Raw genomic sequence first — 24,828 nt, 5'->3', positions numbered from 1 at the left:
ATAAATATTGGTCCCGAAGAATAGGCTTGTTCTGATTAGTAAGTTTGCGGATGACACCAAGGTTGGTGGAGTGGCAGATAGTGTTGAGGATTGTCAGAGGATACAGCAGGACATAGATAGGTTGGAGGCTTGGGCAGAGAAATGGCAAATGGAGTTTAATCCAGACAAATGTGAGATAATGCATTTTGGTAGGTCTAACATAGAGGGGAAATATACCGTAAATGGCAAAGCTCTTAGGAATATAGAGTCAGAGAGATCTGGGCGTGCAGGCCCACAGATCTTTGAAAGTGGCAACACAAGTGGACAAGGTAGTCACAAAAGTATACAGAATGCTTGCCTTCATTGGACGGGACATTGAGTATAAAAACTGGCAAGTCATGTGGCAGTTATATAGAACTATGATTCTATTTAGGAGGGCAGTACTGAAGCATAATGGTTATCACAATGGCTTCACAGCGCCAGGGTCCCAGGTTCAATTCTCACTTGGGTCACTGTCTGTGCAGAGACTGTACGTTCTCCCCGTGTCAGTGTGGGTTTTCTCTGGCTGCTCCAGTTTCCTCCCACAGTCCAAAGATGTGCAGGTTAGGTGGATTGGCCATGCTAAATTGCCCTTAGTTTAGATGGGGTTGCTGGGTTACGGGGATAGGCTAGAAGTGTGGGATTGACTTGAGAAGGGTGCTTTTTCCAAGAGCCAGTGCAGACTCGATGGGCCGAATAGTCTCCTTCTGCACTGTAAATTCTATGATTCTATAACCTTGGTAAGGTTGCAATTCGAATATTGCGCACATTTCTGGTCGCCACACTACCAGAAGGATATGGAGGCTTTGGTGAGAGTGCAGAGGAGGTTTACCAGGATGTTGCCTGGTCTGGAGGGTGTTAGCTATGCGGAGAGGTTGAAAAGACTTGGACTGTTTTCATTAGAACGACAGAGGTTGAGGGGAGACCTGATAAAGGTCTACGAGATTATGAGGGGCATGGATAGAATGGATGGGCAGGCACTCTTACCCAGGGTGGAGAGGTCAGTCACCAGGGGGCATAGGCTTAACGTCAGTGGGGAAAGGTTTAGAGGGGATGTGCGAGGCAGGGTTTTTACACAGAGGGTGGTGTGTGCCTGGAATGCGTTGCCAGGGTAGGTTGTGGAAGCAGATACATTAACGCCGTTCAAAAGGCATCTTGACAAACACATGGATAGGATGGGTATAGAATGATACGGCACAAGGAGGTGCTGAGGGTTTTGGCAAAGGTTAATATCATGACCAGTATAGGCTTGGAGGGCCGAAGGGCCTGTTCGTATGCTGTATTGTTATTTGTTCTTTTTGTTCTTCTGTGAAGTAACGCGTTGGGTGCTTTTCAGTCCCTATGAGACCACAGATGGGATCTTGATAGATAGAGAAATACAGCACAGAACAGGCCCTTCGGCCCACGATGTTGCGCCAAACTTTTGTCCTAGGTTAATCATAGAATTTTAATCAATGCACCTCTGATGGTGCCGCATTCCTTCAGGAAGGGTGTCTCAGAGCATAGGATCCGTTTGGCCAATGGAACATCCGCAAATGGGGGTCAAGATAATTGGGAAGGGTAAAAGGCCAGAACTGGAGGAACGTGGACATCTTGGAGGGTTCTAGGGCTGGAAAAGGTTACAGAGATGGGGAGGAGGCAAGGTCATGGAGGAATTTGAAAAGCAAGATGAAAATTTTATAAGGGAGGCATTGCCGCACCAAAGCCAATGTAGATGACCCAGCATGGGGCACACAGCGACGGACAAGAACATGTAACGTTCAGCATGAGTGGCTGGTTAATGATAAATTGTTTTCTCTGCTTTGTCCAGACTTTTCACAGCACCCCTTTGTTTAATCCACACACACGGTCCCCACCTCCACCAGCCACACCAGCCACACCCGCCCCCCTCCCCCCCCCCACCAACCTAACCCCAATTCCAGTTCCCACACATCGATCCACCTTGCTGATTCAGGTCACTCAGTTGTCAGCTGTGCAAGTGTCCTTCACATGCAATTAAGGATGTTAATTTTTATTACCTTGTACAAACACGAGGTTGTTAGCAATCATAAAAGATTGTTATGGTTCATGGGGCCCTGGGTTTTTTTTACAGTGCTGTTCCCTCAGCAGTTAGTGAGCTTGTTACTGAGTGTGCATCTGGCTACCCAGTCGCATTCCCAGTCAACTGGAACAGCGCTTTTTTTTTCTCCATTTTTTTCTTTAACGATCGCTCGGGGGCCTTGGGGTCTGTGTGGGAGCAATAAAAACTCAGAGAGCCCTAATCGCATCAGGGCAATCCTGCAAAAAAAAACACCGGGGATTTCACAGAGAGAGAGAGAGCGAGAGGCACTTTGAACCTTTACGCACTTCAAAGTTTTCCCTTTAGTTTCAGCCAAGCGGTTACTAAAGTGCTGGCCTGCCTGAGGCTGGCTGAAGGCTGGTTTGGGTGGTGAGAGTTGGTAGCGAGGTGGGGGCAGGTAGAGGTGGGTGGGTATTGAGGAAGCATCGCCCGGAAAGATTTAACCGATTGTAACAATTTTTAAGCGATTGCATATACAACCAGTTCACTCCTGGCTGTTACACTATCGATTTCATATGGCAGTCATTTTGCTGAAAAGAGAGACACGCCGTCGAATCTTTCCAACTTGCACTCACCAGGACAAATGCAAGAACACCAAATTTCAAACGGTCGCAATGTATACGCCTGGGGAAAAGGGCACCCACTGGTTGGCGAGCCAACTCTGATTGGTTGAGGCGTTGCCATGAAGGAAACGATGTGTAACCACTGCATCCACCCCACCCACCCCCCACCCAAGGTCCCACGTAATTCAAACAATGTGCAAGGCTTGAACATATTCCTTTTGTTTGCAGAGATCAGGGGCGGGATTCTCTGTCCCGCTGCACCACATTACGGGCTTGACCGATTATCTTAAATTGTTTTTTAGTGTCGCTATTAGCGCACTCAAGATTGCTCCGCAAGTGCTGCCCAATCGCAGGCACACATCTCGCGGTAGGTGCTTTTTTTGGGTTGGTACCCCGAGCTTTGGTGGCACTGTCGGCACAAGTGGAACAAGAAAAATGGCTCAGTTCAGTTTGACTGGTTTCATTCTTGCCTCCGAGTCAGTCGCAGGTTCAATCTAGGTTTTAGAATAGTACATAGAACGCAGAACATACAGTGCAGGAGGAGGCCATTCGGCCCATCAAGTCTGCACCACTTAAGCCCTCACTTCCACCCTATCCCCGTAACCCAACAAGCCCTCCTAACTTTTTGGACACTAAGGGCAATTTAGCACGGCCAATCCACCTAACCTGCACATCTTTGGACTGTGGGAGGAAACTGGAGCACCCGGAGGAAACCCACGCAGACACGGGGAGAACGTGCAAACTCTGCACAGACAGTGACCCAGTGGGGAATCGAACCTGGGACCCTGCCGCTGTGAAGCCACAATGCTGACCACTGTGCTCCATGCTGCCCCCAAGTACTTAGGGGTGTACTCGCTCCCAAGTGAAATGTTAATCCAAGGCCCTGCTCAGATGGATGCTGACTGACTATTATTTTCAGTTTTGTTGATATCTGGAATTCTCTGCCTCTGAAAGGGCTGGCAATTGTGGATGAGTAAGGCTTTCGAGGGCATGGAGGGGAAATGGAGTTGAGGTTGTGATCAACCATCACCTAAATAAACAGCAGAACTGGGCTGAGGCGGTGAATGGACTCCTTCTGTTTATAATGCTCTCAGAAATGCAGAACACCCTCTCAGTGTCAGCAAAGCTATAGAGCTGGTCATTGATTTCAGGAAGCACAGTATCGTACACACCCCTGTCTGCATCAACGGAGCCGAGTTGGAGATGGTTAACAGCTTCAAATTCCTAGGGGTGCACCTCACCAACAATCTGTCCTGGTCTACCCACATCGAAGCTACCACCAAGAAAGCACAACAGTGCCTATGCTTCCTCAGAAAACTAAGGAAATTCGGCATATGCACATTGACTCTTACCAATTTTTACAGATGCACCATAGAAAGCGTCCTATCGGGCTGCATCACAGCCTGGTATGGCAACTATTCGGCCCAAGGCCGGAAGGAGCTACAGAGAGTCGTGAACACCGCCCAGTCCATCACACGAACCCGCCTCCCACCACTGACTCTATCTACACCTCCCGCTGCCTGGGGAAAGCAGGCAGCATCATCAAAGACCCCTACCACCCGGCTTACTCACTCTTCCAACTTCTTCCATTGGGCAGGAGATACAAAAGTCTGAGAACACGCACAAACAGATTCAAAAACAGCTTCTTCCCCAGACTCCTAAATGACCCTCCTATAGACTGAACTGATCTCTTCACACATCTTAGCTGCTGAATAATACTACACTCCGTATGCTCACCCGATGCCTGTGCCTATTATGTTCACATTGTGTATTTATGTGTGTCCTATGTTTTTTCATGTATGGAATGATGTTCTGTCTGGACTATGCACAGATCAATACTTTTCACTGTACCTCGGTACACGTGACAATAAATCCAAATCCAAATGAAGCCGAATCCAAATCCAGTGTCCCGGGCCACATTCTTGCCCTCAAACGTGTGAGGTGTGAGGTGATTCATTTTGGAAGGAATAACCGGAAGACAGAGTACTGGGCTAATGGTAAGATTCTTGGTAGTGTGGACGAGCAGAGAGATCTCGGTGTCCATGTCCATAGATCCCTGAAAGTTGCCACCCAGGTTGATAGGGTTGTTAAGAAGGCGTACGGTGTGTTAGCTTTTATTGGTAGAGGAATTGAGTTTCGGAGCCATGAAGTCATGTTGCAGTTGTACAAAACTCTGGTGCGGCCGCATTTGGAGTATTGTGTGCAGTTCTGGTCGCCACATTATAGGAAGGATGTGGAAGCATTGGAAAGGGTACAGAGGAGATTTACAAGGATGTTGCCTGGTATGGAGGGACGATCTTATGAGGAAAGGCTGAAGGACTTGAGGCTGTTTTCGTTAAGAGAGAAGAAGGTTAAGAGGTGACCTAATTGAGGCATACAGGATGATCAGAGGATTAGATAGGGTGGACATTGAGAGCCTTTTTCCTCGGATGGTGATGTCTAGCACGAGGGGACATAGCTTTAAATTGAGGTGAGATAGATATAGGACAGATGCCAGAGGTAGGTTCTTTACTCAGAGAGTAGTAAGGGTGTGGAATGCCCTGCCTGCAACAGTAGTGGACTCGCCAACTCTAAACGCATTCAAATGGTCATTGGATAGACATATGGACGATAAGGGAATAGTGTAGAGTGGTTTCACAGGACGGCACAACATCGAGGGCCGAAGGGCCTGTACTGCGCGGTAATGTTCTATGTTCTCTATTCTATGTTCAAACGAAAATGGATCAATTGGTTATTGTTGTGGGATCTTTCTGTGCAAATATGTATTTTTTACAAATAACAGGGCAATGCATTAAAAGTGAAAAAGAGTGAGATGCCGAGGCTTTAAGCTCATATTAAAAGGTGGAACAGGCTCAAGGGTAGACACAGTGGTGTAGTGGTCATACCGCTGGACTGGTGCTCCAGAGAATCAGCCTAATACAAGCATCTGAATTAGGAGCAGGTGTAGGCTACTGGGCCCTCGAAGTCGCTCCACCACGTGGTAAGTTTTTTAAATTTAGAGTGCCCAATTCAGTTTTTCCAATTAAGGGGCAATTTAGCATGGCCAATCCACCTAGCCTTGCACATCTTTGGGTTGTGGGGGCGAAACCCACGCAGACACGGGTAGAATGTGCAAACTCCACACGGACAGTGACCCAGAGCCGGGATCGAACCTGGGACCTCGGCGCCGTGAGGCAGCTGTGCTAACTACTGCGCCGCCGTGCTGCCCCTTGCCACTCAGTAAGTTAATGGCTGATCTGATTGTTACCTCAGCCCCACATTCCCACTGGCCCCCAGATAACCTTTCACCCCCTTGTTAATCAAGAATCTATCCAGCTCTGCCTTAGAAATATTCAAAGACTGGGCTCCCACTGCCTTTTAAGGAAAAAAATTGCAGAGACTCACAACCCTCTGAAAGAAAGAAATTCTCCTCATCTCCGACTCAAATGAGTAACCCCTTGGGCGCAATTCTCCGCACTCACGACGGTGCGGAGAATAGCAGGGGTCGTAAATTTTTACGGCCATGCTAGTCCGACGCCCTCCCGCTATTCTCCCCCCCCCCCCCCCCCCCCCCCCCCCCACGCCCAACTCCCGACACGAATTGCTGCCGCCGTTTTTTTTACGGCCAGCAGCGATTCTCAGCTGGCCGATGGGCCGAATTCCAAGCCCTTTACGGCCGTTTTTACGAACGGCAAACACACCTGGTCTGGCCGTTCGTAAAAACGGCCGTAAAGTCCCGATCTTGGCAACCATGGCACCGATTGGCACGGCAGTACCACGGCCGTGCCAAGGGTGCCATGGGCCCGCAATCGGTGGGCACCGATCGCGGGCAGCGGGTCCGATTCCCGCGCACTCTTTGTCCTTCCGCCACCCCGCTGTATCACTTCGCGGGGCGGCTGAGGGGCATCCCGGCCCGCGCATGCGCGGGTTTCGCGCAAATGCGCGATGACGTCATCCACGCATGCGCGGGTTGGAGTCTTCCAATCCGCGCATGCGCGGCTGACGTCATGTGATGCGTCAGCCGGCGCAAACTCTGGCAAGCGGGCTTAACGAAATTCGTTAAGCCCGCGATGCCAGAGTTCACGGCCGCGGCATGCTAGCCCCGACCGGGGACCAGAATCGGTTCCCGGTCGGGAGGGGGGAGGCTGGCGTCAAACCCGCCCGGTTTTGACGCCAGCCTTACGATTTCTCCCTGTCTGGGAGAATCGCGCCCCTTATTTTTAAACAGTGACCCCCTCGTTCTAGATTCTCCAACAAGGGGAAACATCCCCCCCACGTTCGCCCTGTCAATGCCCCTCAGGATCTTAAAGTTCTCGATCAAGTCGCCTCTTCTAAACCCCAATGGATACAAACCCAACCTCTCCAATCTTTCCTCATAAGACAACCCGCCCAGTCCTGGTGTTAGTCCGATAAATCTTCTCTGAAACGCTTGCATGTTCCCTTAAATAAGGAGACCAAGGCTCGACACGATACTCCAGACGTGAGGCGCGATCGAACAGCTGGGCCGGGAGCGATCAGGCGGTTAAATTGCGAGCGAGGCCTCCCCCGAGGTTTGTGATGCTCGAAAAGCCTCATGAGATCTCACGAGATCTCGCGATGGATCGTGACCTGGACCTCGCCCACGCTGGGCATGATCCAGATTTGCATATTTAAATGAGCTGTTAGGCTCACGTAAATATGTCTGAGCGGGATTCTCACAAGGCCCAGGAACAAACGCCCGTACCTGGAAGAACCAATCATGGCACCATTTAACACTGGTCCACACAAACATGGGCGCCTGAGGAGGGGAGGGGGGGGGTCTCCCAAAGGTCCCCGGGTGGTCGGGCTCTGGGTAGCGTGATACCCTGGCACTCCGGCTGCCACCCAGGCAGGTTGGCACTGCCACCCAGGCACCTGAGCACTGCTGCCAGCCTGGCACTTTGGCACTGCCACCTGGGCTCCCTATTGGTGCCACCGGGCACCTTGGTGGCACTGCAGACTGGCAGGGGCATTGCCAGGGTGGCAGGGCTAAGGTGCCCGGGTGCCAGGTTGCCCGAGCTGGGGATCGGGCCTGGGGTTGCCCGTGCCCTTATGAGGTGGGATGAAGGGTGAAGGGGAGTTGGGGGGGGGGGGGGGGGAGACTCAAAGATCCTTTATCAAGTAAGTTGGGACTTTGTGGGGGTTCATAGGCCGTGGCGAGGTGGTTGTGAGATCAGGGCAGTATTTAAAGTATGGCACCCCGATCTCAGCCTGCACTGACGATCTGATCTGGTCAATGCACGAACCAAAGGTATGTGCGGCCTTGGTGGGGCGTTCGTCACCGAGGCCAAAATAAACCCAGAGTCCCGTTTGATAGCGGGGTAATTCTCGGCACTGCAGACGTGAGAAACACACGGCTAAATGCACCCTGAACGGCTCTCTGTTTTTTTCCCTTTAAGTCGTGCCCATGGTCTCACTAATCCCGTCTGCAACTGAAGCATAATTTCCCAACTTTTAGAATCAAGTCCCTTCTCAATCAATGGCTACGTTCTATTCCTATGCTCTGGCAAGATGAGTTCAAATCCCACCACGGAAACTGGTGAATTTTAAATTCAATTAATAAATCTGGAATCATAGAATTTACAGTGCAGAAGGAGGCCATTCAGCCCATCGAGTCTGCACCGGCCCTTGGAAAGACCACCCCACCCAAGCCCACACCTCCACTCTATCACCGTAACCCAGTAACCCGACCCAACCTTTTCGAACACTAATGGCAATGTACATACAGAACATACAGTGCAGAAGGAGGCCATTCGGCCCATCGAGTCTGCACCGACCCACTTCAGCCCTCACTTCCACCATGTCCCCGTAACCCAATAACTCCTCCTAACCTTTTTTGGTCACTAAGGGCAATTTATCACAGCCAATCCACCTAACCTGCATGTCTTTGGACTGTGGGAGGAAACCGGAGCACCCGGAGGAAACCCACGGGAAGAACGTGCAGACTCCGCACAGACAGTGACCCAAGCCGGGAATCGAACCTGGGACCCTGAATCTAAAGCTAGTCTCTGTAATGGTCACTATGAAACTATTATCAATTGTCATAAAACCCATCTGGTTCACTAATAATAACAATCTTTATTAGCCATGATGTGGAGATGCTGCCATTGGACTAGGGTGGGCATAGTAATGAAATGAAAATCGCTTATTGTCACGAGTAGGCTTCAATGAAGTTACTGTGAAAAGCCCCTAGTCGCCACATTCCGGCGCCTGTCCGGGGAGGCTGGTACGGGAATCGAACCGTGCTGCTGGCCTGCTTGGTCTGCTTTAAAAGCCAGCGATTTAGCCTGGTGAGCTAAACCAGCCCCTGGTCCCTAGTAAGAAGTCTTACAACAGGTTTATTTGGAATCACTAGCTTTTGGAGCACTGCTCCTTCATCAGGTGAGTGATGAAAGCTAGTGATTCCAAATAAACCTTTTGGACTTTAACCTGGTGTTGTAATCTGTAATAACGTCACAAGTAGGCTTACATTAACACTGCAATGAAGTTACTGTGAAAATCTCCTAGTCGCCACATTCCGGCGCCTGTTCGGGTACACAGAGGAAGAATTGTCCTTTGGGGAAGGAAATCTGCCGTTCTTACCCGGTCTGGCCTACATGTGACTCCAGACCCACAGCAATGTGGTTGAATCGTAACTGCCCCCTCAATTAGGGATGGGCAATAAATGCTGACACAACTTACGACACCCATGTCCCATGAACGAATAAATAAAAAGTATTTAAAGTGAGAATTTCTATTTCTGATGGAGATAAAAGGTACCATCACACATGCCCCTATTTGATGTGAGTGTTGTAACATAACCATTGACTCAGTGTTCACACCCTGACCCAGTCAGTGCCAATACTGCACAAAGACACACCCATTGACATCAGTGAGGTTGGCAAGTTCACCTGAAACAGTGTTATCCAAGAGGAAGGCAATGAATCCTCCTTGAATGATTGGCATCATCAGCAGGGCAAGGAGGAAGATGTCCAGGCTCCGTACACCTGCACAGAACAATCCAGAAAGAAAGCAGAAAAAAAACGATCACTGACATTTGTTGAATAAAGAATTTGCATTTGTGTGGCCCCTTCACGGTCTCCAGACATCCCAAGACGTTTCGCAGCCAATTAAGGAATTTGGAATTGCAATCGCTGTTACAATGTGGGAGACGGGGCTCTGCCAATTTGTGCACAGCAAGCACCCGATGAGCCGATGATCAGTTTTGGTGATGTTGGTTAACATTGGCCTGGATATCGAGGAGAACTCTGCTGCTCGTCTTTGAGGTCTACGTCCAACCTGTGAAAGTCTCAGTGGAATATCTCACTCGGAACTCTGGCAGTGCGGTGTTCCCGACTGCACTGGGCGGGGCGGGGGTTGGGGGGGGACGGTGTTTAGCCCAGAACTTGTCCTCCAGTCTCCGTAGTGGGTCTTGAGCTCACAATTTTCTGTCTCAGAAGCAAGTGGCAGTTTATTAACAATTGTAACAACAACTGATATCCATGGAGCATCTTCAATGTATCGAAACTAATCGAGGTGCTTCACAGGAGCTCAATAAAACAAAGTGCTGGCCAAGCCTCACAAGGAGACGTCAGATGACCAAACGCTTGGTCAAGAGGTAGGACTTAAGGAGAGTCTTGAAGGACGAAAGTGAAGAGGAGGGGTGGAGAGGTTTAGGGAGGGCGTTCCAGAGAGCCCAGGAAAATGAGACCATGGCCACCAATGGTAGAACAATGGAAATCAGAGGTATTGTTCATAGATAAATTACCATTGAGCATCTCGGTGGTTCATACAGACAAACATAGGAATTAGGAGCAGGAGTTGGCCGTTTGGCCCCTTGGTCCTGCTCCATCATTCACTAAGATCTGGGCTGATTTGACTGTGGTCTGACATCCACTTTCCTGTCTCTTCTCCTTCAGAGTTGTTAATCAGGAAACTATCAAACTCAATCTCAAAAAACCCTCTCCCATTGGCTTCATTGCACTCCATTGGCAGGGGATAGTTGACAAGGAGTAGCAAATCCATTCTCAAACCCCTCACTGTTTTAACCTCTTCCAATTTCAAGTCAGCTGCTTCTTCTTTGGTATTTCAAGGACAGGTAAAGCACGGGGTTAGATACAGAGTAAAGCTCCCTCTACACTGTCCCCATCAAACACTCCCAGGACAGACACAGCACGGAGTTCGATACAGAGTAAAGCTCCCTCTACACTGTCCCCATCAAACACTCCCAGGACAGGTACAGCAAGGAGTTAGCTACAGAGCAAAACTCCCTCTACACTGTCCCCATCAAACACTCCCAGGACAGGTACAGCACGGGGTTAGATACAGAGTAAAGCTCCCTCTACACTGTCCCCATCAAACACTCCCAGGACAGGTACAGCACGGGGTTAGATACAGAGTAAAGCTCCCTCTACACTGTCCCCATCAAACACTCCCAGGACAGGTACAGCACGGGGTTAGATACAGAGTAAAGCTCCCTCTACACTGTCCCCCATCAACACTCCCAGGACAGGTACAGCACGGGGTTAGATACAGAGTAAAGCTCCCTCTACACTGTCATAGAACATAGAACGTACAGTGCAGAAGGAGGCCATTCAGCCGATTGACTCTGCACCGACCCACTTAAGCCCTCACTTCCACCCTATCCCCGTAACCCAATAACCCCTCCTAACCTTTTGGACACTACGGGCAATTTAGCATGGCCAATCCTGCACGTCTTTGGACTGTGGGAGGAAACCGGAGCACCCGGAGGAAACCCATGCAGACATGGGGAGAACGTGCAGACTCCACACAGACAGTGACCCAGCGGGGAATCGAACCTGGGACCCTGGCACTGTGAAGCCACAGTCCTAGTCACTTGTGCTACCGTGTTGCCCCCATCAAACACTCCCAGGACAGGCACAGCACTGAGTTAGATACAGAATAAAGCTCCCTCTACACTGCCCCTATCAAACACTCCCAAGACAGGCACAACACTGAGTTAGATACAAAATAAAGCTCCCTCTACACTGTCCCCATCAAACACTTGGGAGAGAAACATTTATGTAAATAACAGCAGCACCAGCAGAAATCCTTTAGTTTGTAAACGTTGCTTTGACCTTGAGAAAGACTCAGCTTTAACTGTGAGCCAAACAAGGCCCATATCAGCCTAATCTCACAACACTGTGTACTTATATGTTGTTGTCAGTTATTTTTTACCTGTGACAATGTAATCTGTGTTGCGGATGAACCAATGAGGGGTGAGTAGCGCCATGAACATGGTAAATCCGATGATGAAGATATTCCGGCCAGAGTCGATGTTCGTATATTGGAAATATGAGACTCCTACAGACACGGCCATTGTGTTTGTGACACTGAGCACGCCACCTATACAGAGTGAACATGTTACTCACTGGGAAAGACTAACTCTCAGCTCCAAGTCAAACATGGGGCTCCAAATGTCACAACTTTGACCAAAACAACCCACTACATATAACAGCCCCTCCCCAATATAAAGCACCCCGTCTCGAGAACATCCTTTCAATATAAACACACTCCTCCTTTATAACACAACTCCAATATAACCACATTCCTTTCAATACAACACCCCCCCTTCTGGATTACACACTTCCTTCAATATAACCCCCCTCCCCCCCCCCCCCAATAAAGCCCTCCCTTCAAAAGAACGCACACCCCCTTCAACATAACATACCCCTCAATAACGAACTTTGAATATAACAGCACCATTGTAATATTTTGCCAAATGATTACCTCCCCTAATTTAACAACACTGCAGGATAACCCCCAAAATTACATTATATCCAATATAACACTACAAATACCCTTCAGGTTAACATCCCCCAATAAAATTCCCAATATAATAATAATAATCATCTTTATTAGTGCCACAAGCAGGTTTACATGCAATCCCCTAGTTGCCACACTACGGCACCAGTTCGGGTACACAAAGGGAGAATTCAGAATGTCCAATTCATCTAACAAGCACGTCTTTCAGGACTTGTGGGAGGAAACCAGAGCACCCGGGACCCTGGCGCTGTGAAGCAACAGTGCTAACCACTGTGGTACCATGCCAGCCAATATAACAACTCTCCAATTGAGGCACCCTCAATTACGACGCGAGAGCGAGGTCGGTAATCAAAAGGCTTTAATCTACGAAGAACTGAACAGCATCCGAGAGAAGTGTGCTCACCACATGGAGCCTTATCCTCTATACCGTTTCCTGGGGGCGTAGCCAGAGGCGGAGTCCCCCAGGGTTCCAAGCATCTTAAAGGGGCAAGGTATTAAAGGTCAGGTACCGTTTACGGCAGTTATTAATACCATTCATCACACCAATATCACAACTTGCAAACATAACAGCTCCCAATATAGCACCCCCTTTAGTCCAGTACCCATTTGAGTCTAACAAAATATTCAATCTAACACCCTCCCAAAATAATACCCCCCGGGATAACTTACCCTCAATAAAACACGCTACTTAATATAACATCTCCCAGGCTGCTCAGCTCCATTATGCACGAGTTGCCAATCACATTCCCATTCCTGAATACCCGTTTAGCCTGAACCCAGTGTGTGTGCTCGCAATGTCCACCCTGACCCCACATTATATTTCAAACCCTTTGTTAAAATTAATTTCCCTCCACCTCACAAATGGACCCTGCCTCACCCCCATTTCTGTGTCAGCGGTAGAGAGAAGCCCCCCTCCCCCCCGCCGTTCAATACATCCCCACCATCCAGTCCTGGAACCCAGGCTGTGGAGGAATGTGAGCTGGGCCAATGTTTTAGCATTCAGGGTCTGCTTGGCATAGACTTCGCAGACTCCCTCCCAAGGCAGGTGAATCACATCTGTTTCCAAAGGTTGTTTCCCTGGAAGAGGGCACTAGCCTGAATCCAGGGGAGATAGTTTGAGGGCTGAGACTCCACACCAAGCATGGCTAACCAGGTGTCTCTCCCGCACTTGCGTAGGTATAATCGAAAGGATCCACGGGTTCACCTGTTTGGCTGCATTATGAGTGGGCCATCAAATCCTGCGGTGGGACTTGAACCCAGAACTTCTGGTTCAGAGGCAAGCGCGGCCCAACAAGACCTCCTTCCATCACTTAATCTATCGACAAAGGCAGGATTAGACTCATCATGGAAGGGGCGGCACAGTGGCCCAGTGGTTAGCACTGCTGCCTCACGGCGCCGAGGATCCGGGTTCGATCCTGGCCCCGGGTCACTGTCCTGCCCGTGGAGGGGTTTGCACATTCTCCCCGTGCCTGCGTGGATCTCACCCCCCACACAACCCCAAAGATGCGCAGGGTAGGTGGATTGGCCGCGCTAAACTGCCCCTTAATTGGGAAAATTAAAGACTCACCGTGGATGGCTGCCGGGATGGTTGTGAGGAAATATGTCAACTTAGCAGACATTCCCACCAGAATGCACAGCATGGCTGCAATCTGAACAGAATGTCGGGATTCTGCCTGCGGAAGAAGAGGGAATGTTAACGGGAGACAACATTGGCACGCGGTCCCATTTATCAAAACTCCCGGGGAAGTCGGAAATTTAACTCAGTCAAACATGGTAAAGTGCTTCACATGAACATTCTCAGACACAGTGCTGTTCAAACCCTAAACCTTGACATTTCCTCCCGAAACCAATCCTTTGCTGGACCCCACTCTCTCTCTCTCTCCCTCCTCCTTTAAGTCGCTCAATAAGACTTACCTCCGCCACGGAGGTAAGTCTTATTGAGCGACTTAAAGGAGGAGGGAGAGAGAGAGAGAGGGGTCCAGCAAAGGATTGGTTTCGGGAGGAAATGTCAAGGTTTAGGCTTTGAACAGCTGAAGGCCCGGCCGCCAATGGCAGAGTGACAGAATTCTGCAACCTGCAAGCGGCTAGAATTGGAGGAGCACCAAGATCTTAGAGGGCTGTAGGATTGGAAGAGGTTACAGAGACAGGGAGGGGGCAAAGTTATGGAGAGCTTTGAACACAATGTTGATCATTTAAAAATCGTAGGAGAACGTCCTTGACTAGGTGAGCTGGAGGCTTGACTGTGTCGTATTGCTGGTAGAATCAACTTTAATGAGGAACAAGTGATTCAGAGCAGAAGATGAAGTCATTGCAACAAGTGATGCGATCCTGTTCAGATCCACTCAGAAACCAGCGTTGCCTCTCTGGGTTTCATCGCATTCTCAGGCAAGTTGTTCATCGTGGGCTGGGTCGTAGTTCTGGGGTGAGGGGTCGCAGGTTTCAAACAGAGATGAGGAGAAATTACCTCTCTCAAAGGGTCGTTAATCTGTGGAATGCACCATCCCAGAGCGAGGTGGGTGTCGGGATGGTGAATAAATGTAATGAGAGGGTAGACGGATTTTTAATTAGCATGGGCTGAAGGGTTATGGAGAACGGGCAGGACAGTGGAGTTGAGGCCTGGATGAGATCAGCCATGATCGTATTAAATGGCGGAGCAGGCTCGAGGGGCTGAATTGCCCACTCCTGCTCCTAGCTCTTATATCCTCATGTAGGACTTGTCACAAGGCACTGCCCTCCATACTGAATTATTCGTTCCACCAATCGTGTGATTCTAGGGCAATCACATTAGGGGCAGCACGGTAGCATTGTGGACAGCACAATCGCTTCACAGCTCCAGGGTCCCAGGTTCGATTCCGGCTTGGGTCACTGTCTGTGCGGAGTCTGCACATCCTCCCCGTGTGTGCGTGGGTTTCCTCCGGGTCCTCCGGTTTCCTCCCACAGTCCAAAGATGTGTAAGTTAGGTGGATTGGACATGATAAATTGCCCTAAGTGTCCAAAATTGCCCTTAGCGTTGGGTGGGGTTACTGGGTTATGGGGATAGGGTGGAGGTGTTGACCTTGGGTAGGGTGCTCTTTCCAGGAGCCGGTGCAGACTCGATGGGCCGAATGGCCTCCTTCTGCACTGTAAATTATATGTAAATTATATGAAATCCATTCAATGATATTCCATTCCCAATGTACCTTAATGATTTAGATGAGGGAACAAAATGAAATATGTCCAAATTTGCTGATGACACAAGTTGGGTGGGAGGGTGAGCTGTGAGGAGGCTGCAGAGATGCTTCAGCAGGATTCGGACAGGCTGAGTGAGTGGGCACATGCATGGCAGATGCAGTATAATGTGGATAAATGTGAGGTTATCCGCTTTGGTAGCAAGAACAGGAAGGCGGATTATTATCTGAATGGCTACAGGTTGAGAGAGGGGAATGTGCAACAAGATCGGGGTGTCCTTATACACCAGTTGCAGATGCAGCAGGCGTGTGGTATGTTGGCCTTCATAGCCAGAGGATTTGAATACCAGAGCAGGGATGTCCATTATACAGGGCCTTGGTGAGGCCACACCTGGAGTATTGTGCGCAGTTTTGATCTCCTTTTCTGAGGAAGGATGTTCCAGCTATGGAGGGAGCGCTGCAAAAGTTTACCAGACTGATTCCTGGGATGGCGGGACTTATGTATGAGGAGAGGTAGAGTTTAAAAGAATGAGGGGGACCTTGTGGAAATCTGTAAAACTCTGAGAGTATTAGACAGGGTAGATGCAGGAAGAATGTTCCCGATGGTGGGGGGGGGAGTCCAGAACCAGTGGTCACAAATTAGGATATCGGGAAGGTTTAGGACTGAGATGAGAAGGAATTCCTTCACCCAGTGAGTGGTGAACCTGTGGAATTCACTACCACAGAAAGTAGTTGAGACCAAAACGTTGTATGGTTTCGAGAAGCAGTAAGCAGGAGGGCTGCTCATTCAGAATAAGCTGACAGGACTTCAGGACTCTGGAGATTAGTAAAAACATGGGCAGCTGCAAGGTTACCATAAAAATATTGTAGAGGTGCCTTAAGAATTGTATCCACCCAGTTGTGTCTTGCCGGTGCTGAGACAGACCCTTCGGCCCATCAGATCCGTGCAGCAGTTTGTCACCAGGCGCCACCAAGTTTAATCCCATTCCTCTGCAGCCTTCCCAAATAAGTTGCTGTTCCTCTTTATCGGGGAAAAATCTAATTCTCTTTTCGGGAATTTATAACTCTGTTTCTCTCTAGAGAGGGTTAGGGGCTGGTTTAGCAGAGTGGGCGAAACAGCTGGCTTGTAATGCAGAACAAGGCCAGCAGCGCGGGTTCAATTCCCGTACTGGCCTCCCCGAACAGGCGCCGGAATGTGGCGACGAGGGGCTTTTCACAGTGGCTTCATTGAAGCCTACTTTATTATTATTATTGCGACAATAAGCGATTATTACATGATTATTATTCGATGTGGCCAGACCCTGCTGAGTTTATCCAGCATTTTCTCTTTTCATTTGAGCTAGATGGCCTATGGAAGTAACTCCTCCTCCGCCCACAGTGAGTGCAAGGGAGGCCCCTGGTTATGCGCAGCAAGGATGGGCCAGGTGAGAGCTGCCCCAGTTGGAATTCTGCCTTGACGTCTGCCCCCCCCCCCCCCCCCCCCCCCCCACCATCGCAGTGGGAGAGGCGGTGGAAGCGTGCCCGCACACTGATATCTGAGCTTCCTCATGGCGCTCCGCGCCCAGGGAATGTTTTCCAAGGGCATTTCAATTTATTGCCACGAGTTTCCCTCAACCGCGTGACGAAGTCCCAGTAAAACAGTCATGTCCCAATTATCAATGCCAATTAACATTCCTGAGTGAGGCGGTGTGGCAGTATCTGTGCATACCTTTGACACTTGACTTCATTGCCAGTGTGTTAAAGGTTATAGGCCCCAGATTGGGCTAAACGCTCTGAGTGATGTTGCACTGACTGTCTTCTGAGACAGGTGTTTGTTACTCTTTCCTGATCAGCTGTTTATCAGGCTCCGGCTCCTCCATTGTATTTACATGCTCGACATCTGCCATTTACTTCTCTGCTGCCCTATTTCTGCCCCCCCCCCCCCCCCCCCCCCCCCCCCCGGCTTCTGATTCTCTGACAACTTTCCCGGCTGAGGTGATAGGATAGGGGTGCACAGAGGGCAAGTCGGTGGTTCCTCCCGAAGGTCTCGCCCTTGTGTTCAAATTCCTGCACTGGGAGAAGTGGGGGGGGGGCATTGTTGCTGGGCGAGTGACCCAGGGACCCAGGGTAAGGTTCTGGGGACCCGGGGGTCAAATCCCGCCACGGGAGATAGTGGAATCTAAATTCAATAAAATTCTGGAATTAAAAGTCCAATGGCGACCATTGTTGATTGTGGTAAAGACCCATCTGCTCCACTAGTGTCTTTTAGGGAAGGGGAAACCTGCCAGCCTTACCCAGCCCGGCCTACACGTGACTCCAGACCCACAGCAACATGGCTGACCTCGGAATGACCGAGTGAACCATTTAGTTGAAGGGGCAATCGGGATGGGCAATAAATGCTGGTCGAACCTGCAATGCCCAATGACCATGGACGAATGAAAAAAAAATCTCCTCCAGCTCTACAAGATCTCTGCGCTCCTCCAATACTGACACACGTGCAGCCCCCCCCAGTTCCATCACTCCAGCCCTGCCTGTGGTGCCTGCAGCTGCCTGATCCCTAAACGCTGGAATTTAACCCAAAACCTCGTCATCTCTCTTCAAGGCACCCCTTAAAAGCCTGCCGTAACATCTCTTCAGTCTGATAAAAGCCCCTTTCTAGCACATTAAAGGTGCTTTATAATGTAGGTTTCTTTTATTCTTTAATGGCATATGGGCGGCGCTGGCTTGTCCTTGAACTGAATTGTTCCCTCAGCCTTTCAGAGAGCAATTAAATGTCAAACACATTGGAGCCACAGAGTTATGCCCGATAAAGAAACATAGAAAATAGGAGCAGCAGTTGGCCATTCAAGCTGGATCCACCATTCATTATGATCATGGTTCGTCCTTTATCTCAGCGCCGTACCCTAGTGCTCGCCCCGTACTACCTATTCTCTTCTCGAATATATTCAGTGACTTGACCTCCGCAGTCTTCTGTGGTCGAGGATTCCACAGGTTCACCAGCTTCTGAGTGAAGAGGTTTCCCCTCATGAAAAATGAAATGAAAATCGCTTATTGTCACGAGTAGGCTTCAATGAAGTTACTGTGAAAAGCCCCTAGTCGCCACATTCCTGCGCCTGTTCGGGGAGGCTGTTACGGGAACATCTCAGACCTAAAATGGCCTATCCTGTATCGGGAGACTGTGACCCCTTGTTCCCCGGGAAATCACATTCCTGTGTCCACTTTTTCCAGCCCTGTCAGAATTATCTGCATTTCAATGAGGTCCCCTCTCAATCTTCTACATTTCAGTGACGACAGGCCCAGGGCGGGATTCTCCGACCCCGGGCCGGGTCGGGGAATCGCCGGGCCGGGCGTGATTCACGCGACGCTGCCCCCGACGCCGGTCCGCCGATTCTCCGGTCACCGTAGAATCGGCGACGTTGGCGCTGGCGCGGTCGAGGGGCGACGCCGGTCATGGGCCGCCCTACACGCCCCCCTCCCTCGACGATTCTCCACACGGGATGGGCCGAGTGGCCGCCGAGATAGCCCGAGTCGCGCCGGCGCCGTTCACATGTGGTCTTACCCGGCGGGAGCTCAGCGTCCATCCTGCCGGGGGGGGGCCTGGTGGAGGGGAGTGGGGGTCCGACCCCAGGGAGGGAGGGGGGGGGCGGACCTTCACTTGGCCTTGCCCGCGATCGGGCCTACCGATCGGCAGGCCGGCTTCGCCATGTTGCATCGGAGACGGCGCGAAGAAGGAAACTAGCGCGCAAGCGCAAACTCCCCCCGGCCGCAGCGCACATGCGTGGACCAGCGTCGCCCGTTTGCCGCCGGTATCGGCAGCTGGAGCTCCAGTGCCGTGCTGGCCTCCTGTAGGGCTCAGGATCGCTGCTCCTGGGGGCCTATTGACGCCTTCGTAAAACGCGACGCCGTTTACGACGGCGTCAACACTTAGCCTCAGGATCAGAGAACCCCGCCCCCAATCTCTCCTCAGACAACACTCCCGCCATCCCAGGAATCAGTCTGGTGAACCTTTGCTGGACCCCCCTCCACGACAAGTCCTGAGTTCTTTCGTCCACTGTCTATCAGTGCTGGAGTTGGGTCACACGGCAGCTTTGACCTGGTTTATTTACTCAAAACACGCAACAGCCTGCATTTATGTAGCACCTTGAACAAGTTGAAAACATCCCAGGCCTTTCACAGGAATGTACTCAAACAAAATCTGGCAAGACGGCACAGTGGTTAACACTGTTGCCAGACAGCGCCAGGGACCCGGGTTCGACTCCGACCTCGGGTAACTGTCTGTGTGGAGTTTGCACATTCTCTCCGCGTCTGCGTGGGATTCCTCCGGGTGCTCCGGTTTTCTCCCAGGGCCCAAAGACGTGCAAGTGGATTGGTCATGATCAGTGTGCGGGGTGAGGCGGACAGGGTGGAGGAATGTGCCGAGGTGGGGTGCTCCTTTGGTTGGTCGGTTTAGACTCGAGGGGCCGAATGGTCCCCTTCTGCACTGTAAGGATTCAGTGATTCTATGATGAGACATTTGGACAGGTGACTGAAAGCTTAGCCAGAGGCAGGTTTATGGAGCACCGAAAAGGAGGAGAGATTTAGAGATGGAGGGCGGGATTCTGTGATCCTGAGGCTAAGTGTCGACGCCGTCGGAAACGCCGTTGTGTTTCTCAACGGCGTCAACACGGCCTCAGGATCAGCAATTCTGGCCCCTCCATGGGGCCAGCACGGCTCTGGAGTGACCCACGCCGCTCCAGCTGCTGATCCTGGCGTGAACTGAGCCCCGTGGGGTCCGCGCATGCGCAGTGGCACCGCTGCCAAACCGCGCATGCGCAGTGTCTCCCTTCTCCGTGCCGGCCCCGACGCAACGTGGCGCAGGGCTACAGGGGACGGCGCGGAAGAAAGGAGGCTCCCAGCCCGAGAGGCCGGCCCGCTGATTGGTAGGCCCCGATGGCGGGCCAGGCCACATTGGAGCCCCCCTCCCCGGGGTCGGACACCCCCCCCCCCCACAGGCCATCCCCCCCAACCCTTCCATGCCGAGTTCCCGCCGGCTGAAAGCAGGTGTGAACAGCGCCGGCGGGACTCGGGTTTTTTGACACGGCCGTTCGGCCCATCCCGAGCTGAGAATCGCCACGGGGGGGGGGGGGGGGTGGGGGGGGGGGGGAGGGGGGGGGGGGACCGTAGAGCGGCCCCAGGCCGGCGCAGCATTGACCGCGCCAGCACCAATGACACTGATTCTCCGCTCTTCACGTGGAGATTCTCCGGCCCTGGCTGAGAGAATCCCGCTCGGAATTCCCAGAGTTTAGGGGCCCAGGTATCTGAACGCGTGGCCGCAAATGGGGCAGTGATGGGAGTCACCTTCTCCCTTGAGGGACATTTCATCCGCTTCAACACCATTTATTCACCCATCCCCAAGCTTTGTTGCCCTCCATTTTCTCCTCATCATTCCCATTTTGCCACTTCCCACCACCTTAGCTTAAATCCATATCGGGCCAGAATTCCATCTCTCCCTAGCAGAATGGGAAACATTATGGAGGGAATTCCACAGCTTCGGAGCTCGAGGGTTGGTGGCCCGCTGTGATTAATTACATTTCAAAAGGGGGGGGGGGGGTCCCATTCATGGCCTCTCAGATACACTGTGTTGCTGAAGGTAAGCGTGCAGGGGTAGCAGGCCCTAAAGGAGGCTAGTGGTATGTTGGCCTTCATTGTGAGAGGTTTCGAGTACAGAAGCAGGGATGTGTTGCTGCAATTATACAGGGCCTTGGTGAGGCCACACCTGGAGTATTGTGCGCAGTTTTGGTCTCCTTCTCTGAGGAAGGATGTTCTAGCTCTCTAGAGTGCAGCAAAGGTTTACCTGACTGATTCCAGGGATAGCGGGACTGTCATACGAGGAGAGATTGACTAGTTTGGGATTGTTCACGCTGGAGTTCAGGAGAATGAGGGGGGATCTCATAGAGACGTATTAAATTCTAACAGGACTAGACAGGGTAGATACAGGGAAGATGTTACCAATGATGGGTGTGTCCAGAACCAGGGGTCACAGCCTGAGGATTCAGGGTGAACCATTTCGGACAAAGATAAGGAGTCATTTCTTCACCCGAAGAGTGGTGAGCCTGTGGAATTCATTACCACAGGAAGTAGTTGAGGCTAAAACATTGAATACATTCTAGAGGCGGCTGTATATAGCACTTGGGGAGAATGGGATCAAAGGCTACGGGGAGAAAGCAGGATTAGGCTATTGAGTTGGATGATCAGCTATGATCGTGATAAATGGTGGAGTAGGCTCGACAGGCCGAATGGCCTCCTCCTGCTCCTGTCTTCCATGTATCTAAGTGTTTATGTTAAACGCAAAGATCCTCTTACTTGTGTTAGCGCCAAAGCTCCAACATTGGGGATACTGGACGACGTCGAGGTGATTCCTCCCAAGAGGGCAGCAATGCAGCTTCCGACTCCTTCCAAACAAATCCCTCGGTTGCAGGAATCCCGAGGGGGATGCAGACAGCCCATGACTTTTGAACACATCACGTAGCAGCCTAACGAGCTGATGCTGGTTCCCAAGGCCATGATGATGCCAATGCACGTTGACTGAATGTTGATTGAGGGTGCACCCCACTCGCCTGAGTGAAAGATCAGAATGGAGCATCTGTCAAAGAGTCTAAACGGCACCTTTCACAACATCATGCGGGAAGATGGCGGTGTCATGATAATGGACTACCAGCGGACCTGGGAGCTGTGGGTTCAAACCCCACCACGGGAGCTGGTGGGATTTACCTTCAGTTAATAAATCTGGAATCTAAAGCAAGTCTCAATAATGGTGACCATGAAACCATCGTCGATTGCTGTAAAAATCCACCTGGTTCCCCTTCAGGGAAGGAAGTCTGCCGTCCTTACCCAGCCCGGCCGACATGTGACTCCAGACCCATTGCAATGTGGTTCACTCTTAACTGCCCTCTGAAAATGCCCGAGCGAGACACTCAGTTCAAAGGCAATTGGTGTTCCCATATATCTACTGACCTTGTCCTTCTAGGTGATAAATGTTTCCAGGTTGGGACATTGCTGCCGTAGGAGCCTTGATGGTTTCCTGCAGTGCATCTTCTAGACGGTACACACTGCTGGCTCTGTACGCCGGTGGTGGAGGGAGTGAATGTTTGTGGAAGGGGGAGCAATCAAGCGAGGCTGCTTTGTCCAGGATGGTGTCATGCTTCTTGAGTGTTGTTGGAGCTGCACCCTTCCAGGCAAGTGGAGAGTAGTCCATTACACTCTTCACTCCTGATGTGTACATGGTAGACAGGATTTGGGGAGTCATAGAACAGTACAGCACAGAACCGGCCCTTCGGCCCTCGATGTTGTGCCGAGCTTTTTCCGAAACCAAGATCAAGCTATCCCACTCCCTGTCATTCTGGTGTGCTCCATGTGCCTATCCAATAACCGCTTGAAAGTACCTAAAGTGTCCGACTCCACTATCACAGCAGGCAGTCCATTCCACACCCTAACCACTCTCTGAGTAAAGAACCTACCTCGGGCATCCCTCCTAGATCTCCCACCCTGAACCTTATAGTTATGCCCCCTTGTAACAGCTACATCCACCCGAGGAAATAGTCTCTGAACGTCCACTCTATCTATCCCCCTCATCACCTTGCAAACCTCTATTAAGTTGCCTCTCATTCTCCTCCGTTCCAAAGAGAAACGCCCTAGCTCCCTCAACCTTTCCTCATAAGACCTATCCTGCAAACCAGGCAGCATCCTGGTAAATCTCCTTTGCACCCTTTCCAATGCTTCCACATCCTTCCTATAATGAGGTGACCAGAACTGCACACAATACTCCAAATGTGGTCTCACCAGGGTCATGTACAGTTGCAGCATAACCCCGCGGCTCTTAAACACAAGCCCCGGTTAATAAACGCTAACACACTATAGGCCTTCTTCACGACTCTATCCACTTGAGTGGCAACCATTAGAGATCTGTGGACATGAACCCCAAGATCTCTCTGTTCCTCCACATTCCTCAGAACCCTTCCGTTGACCCTGTAATCCGCATTCAAATTTTTCTACCAAAATGAATCACCTCGTACTTATCAGGGTTAAACTCCATCTGCCATTTTTTGGCCCAGCTCTGCATCCTATCAATGTCTCTTTGCAGCCTACAACAGCCCTCCACCTCATCCACTACTCCACCAATCTTGGTGTCATCAGCAAATTTACTGACCCACCCTTCAGCCCCCTCCTCCAAGTCATTGATAAAAACCACAAATAGCAGAGGACCCAGCACTGATCCTTGTGGTACACCGCTGGTAACTGGTCTCTAGTCTGAAACTTTTCCATCCACCACCACCCTCTGTCTTCTATGTGATAGCCAGTTACTTATCCAATTGGCCAAATTTCCCTCTAAACCACACCTCCTTACTTTCTTCATAAGCCGACCATGGGGAACCTTATCAAACGCCTTACTGAAATCCTTCATCCACACACTTCGTTACCTCCTCAAAGAATTCAATCAAATTGTGAGGCAAGACTTACCCTTCACGAATCTGTGTTGATTATCCCGGATTAAGCTGCATCTTTCCAAATGGTCATTAATCCTATCCTTCAGGACCTTTTCCATTAACTTACCGACCACCAAAGTAAGACTAATCGGCCGATAATTACCAGGGTCATTCCTATTCCCTTTCTTGAACAGAGGAACAACATTCACCACTCTCCAGTCCTCTGGCACTATCCCCGTGGACAGAGAGGACCCAAAGATCAAAGCCAAAGGCTCTGCAATCTCATCCCTTGCATTCCAAAGAATCCTAGGATATATCCCATCTGGCCCAGGGGACTTGTCGACCCTCAGGTTTTTCAAAATTGCTAATACATCTTCCCTCAGAACATCTACCTCCTCCAGCCTACCCGCCTGTATCACACTCTCATCCTCAAAAACATGGCCCCTCTCCTTAGTGAACACTGAAGAAAAGTATTAATTCAGCGCCTCTCCTATCTCTTCTGACTCCATGCACAAGTTCCCACTACTGTCCTTTACCGGCCCTAACCTCACCCTGGTCATTATTTTATTTCTCACATAAGAGTAAAAAGCCTTGGGGTTTTTCTTGATCCGACCTGCCACGGAGTTCTCCTAGCTTTCCTAAGCCCTTTTTTTTAGCTCATTCCTTGCTACTTTGTAACCCTCAAGCAACCCAACTGAGCCTTGTTTTCTCATCCTTACATACGCTTCCTTTTTCCTCTTGACAAGACATTCAACCTCTTTTGTGAACCATGGTTCCCTCACACGGCCATTTCCTCCCTGCCTGACAGGGACATACCT

The 24,828-nt window shown here is 50.6% G+C and overlaps 1 protein-coding gene across 1 annotated transcript in view; it reads right to left on the bottom strand.

Annotated features, from left to right (window-relative positions):
• The window catches only part of slc23a3 (solute carrier family 23 member 3), a 98,216-nt gene that overhangs the window by 12,661 nt on the left and 60,727 nt on the right, over nucleotides 1-24,828 (bottom strand). The window contains exons 8-11 of the mRNA XM_038790411.1: nucleotides 21,891-22,144; nucleotides 13,970-14,075; nucleotides 11,815-11,982; nucleotides 9,528-9,623 (exon numbers count right to left, since the gene is read on the bottom strand). Coding sequence (XP_038646339.1) covers nucleotides 9,528-9,623; nucleotides 11,815-11,982; nucleotides 13,970-14,075; nucleotides 21,891-22,144 — 624 coding nt within the window. The remainder of the gene's footprint in view (nucleotides 1-9,527; nucleotides 9,624-11,814; nucleotides 11,983-13,969; nucleotides 14,076-21,890; nucleotides 22,145-24,828) is intronic.

The sequence above is a fragment of the Scyliorhinus canicula genome, chromosome 2, assembly GCF_902713615.1.
Source record: "Scyliorhinus canicula chromosome 2, sScyCan1.1, whole genome shotgun sequence".
Taxonomy (NCBI): domain Eukaryota; kingdom Metazoa; phylum Chordata; class Chondrichthyes; order Carcharhiniformes; family Scyliorhinidae; genus Scyliorhinus; species Scyliorhinus canicula.
This window is presented reverse-complemented; position numbering and strand designations above follow the sequence as displayed.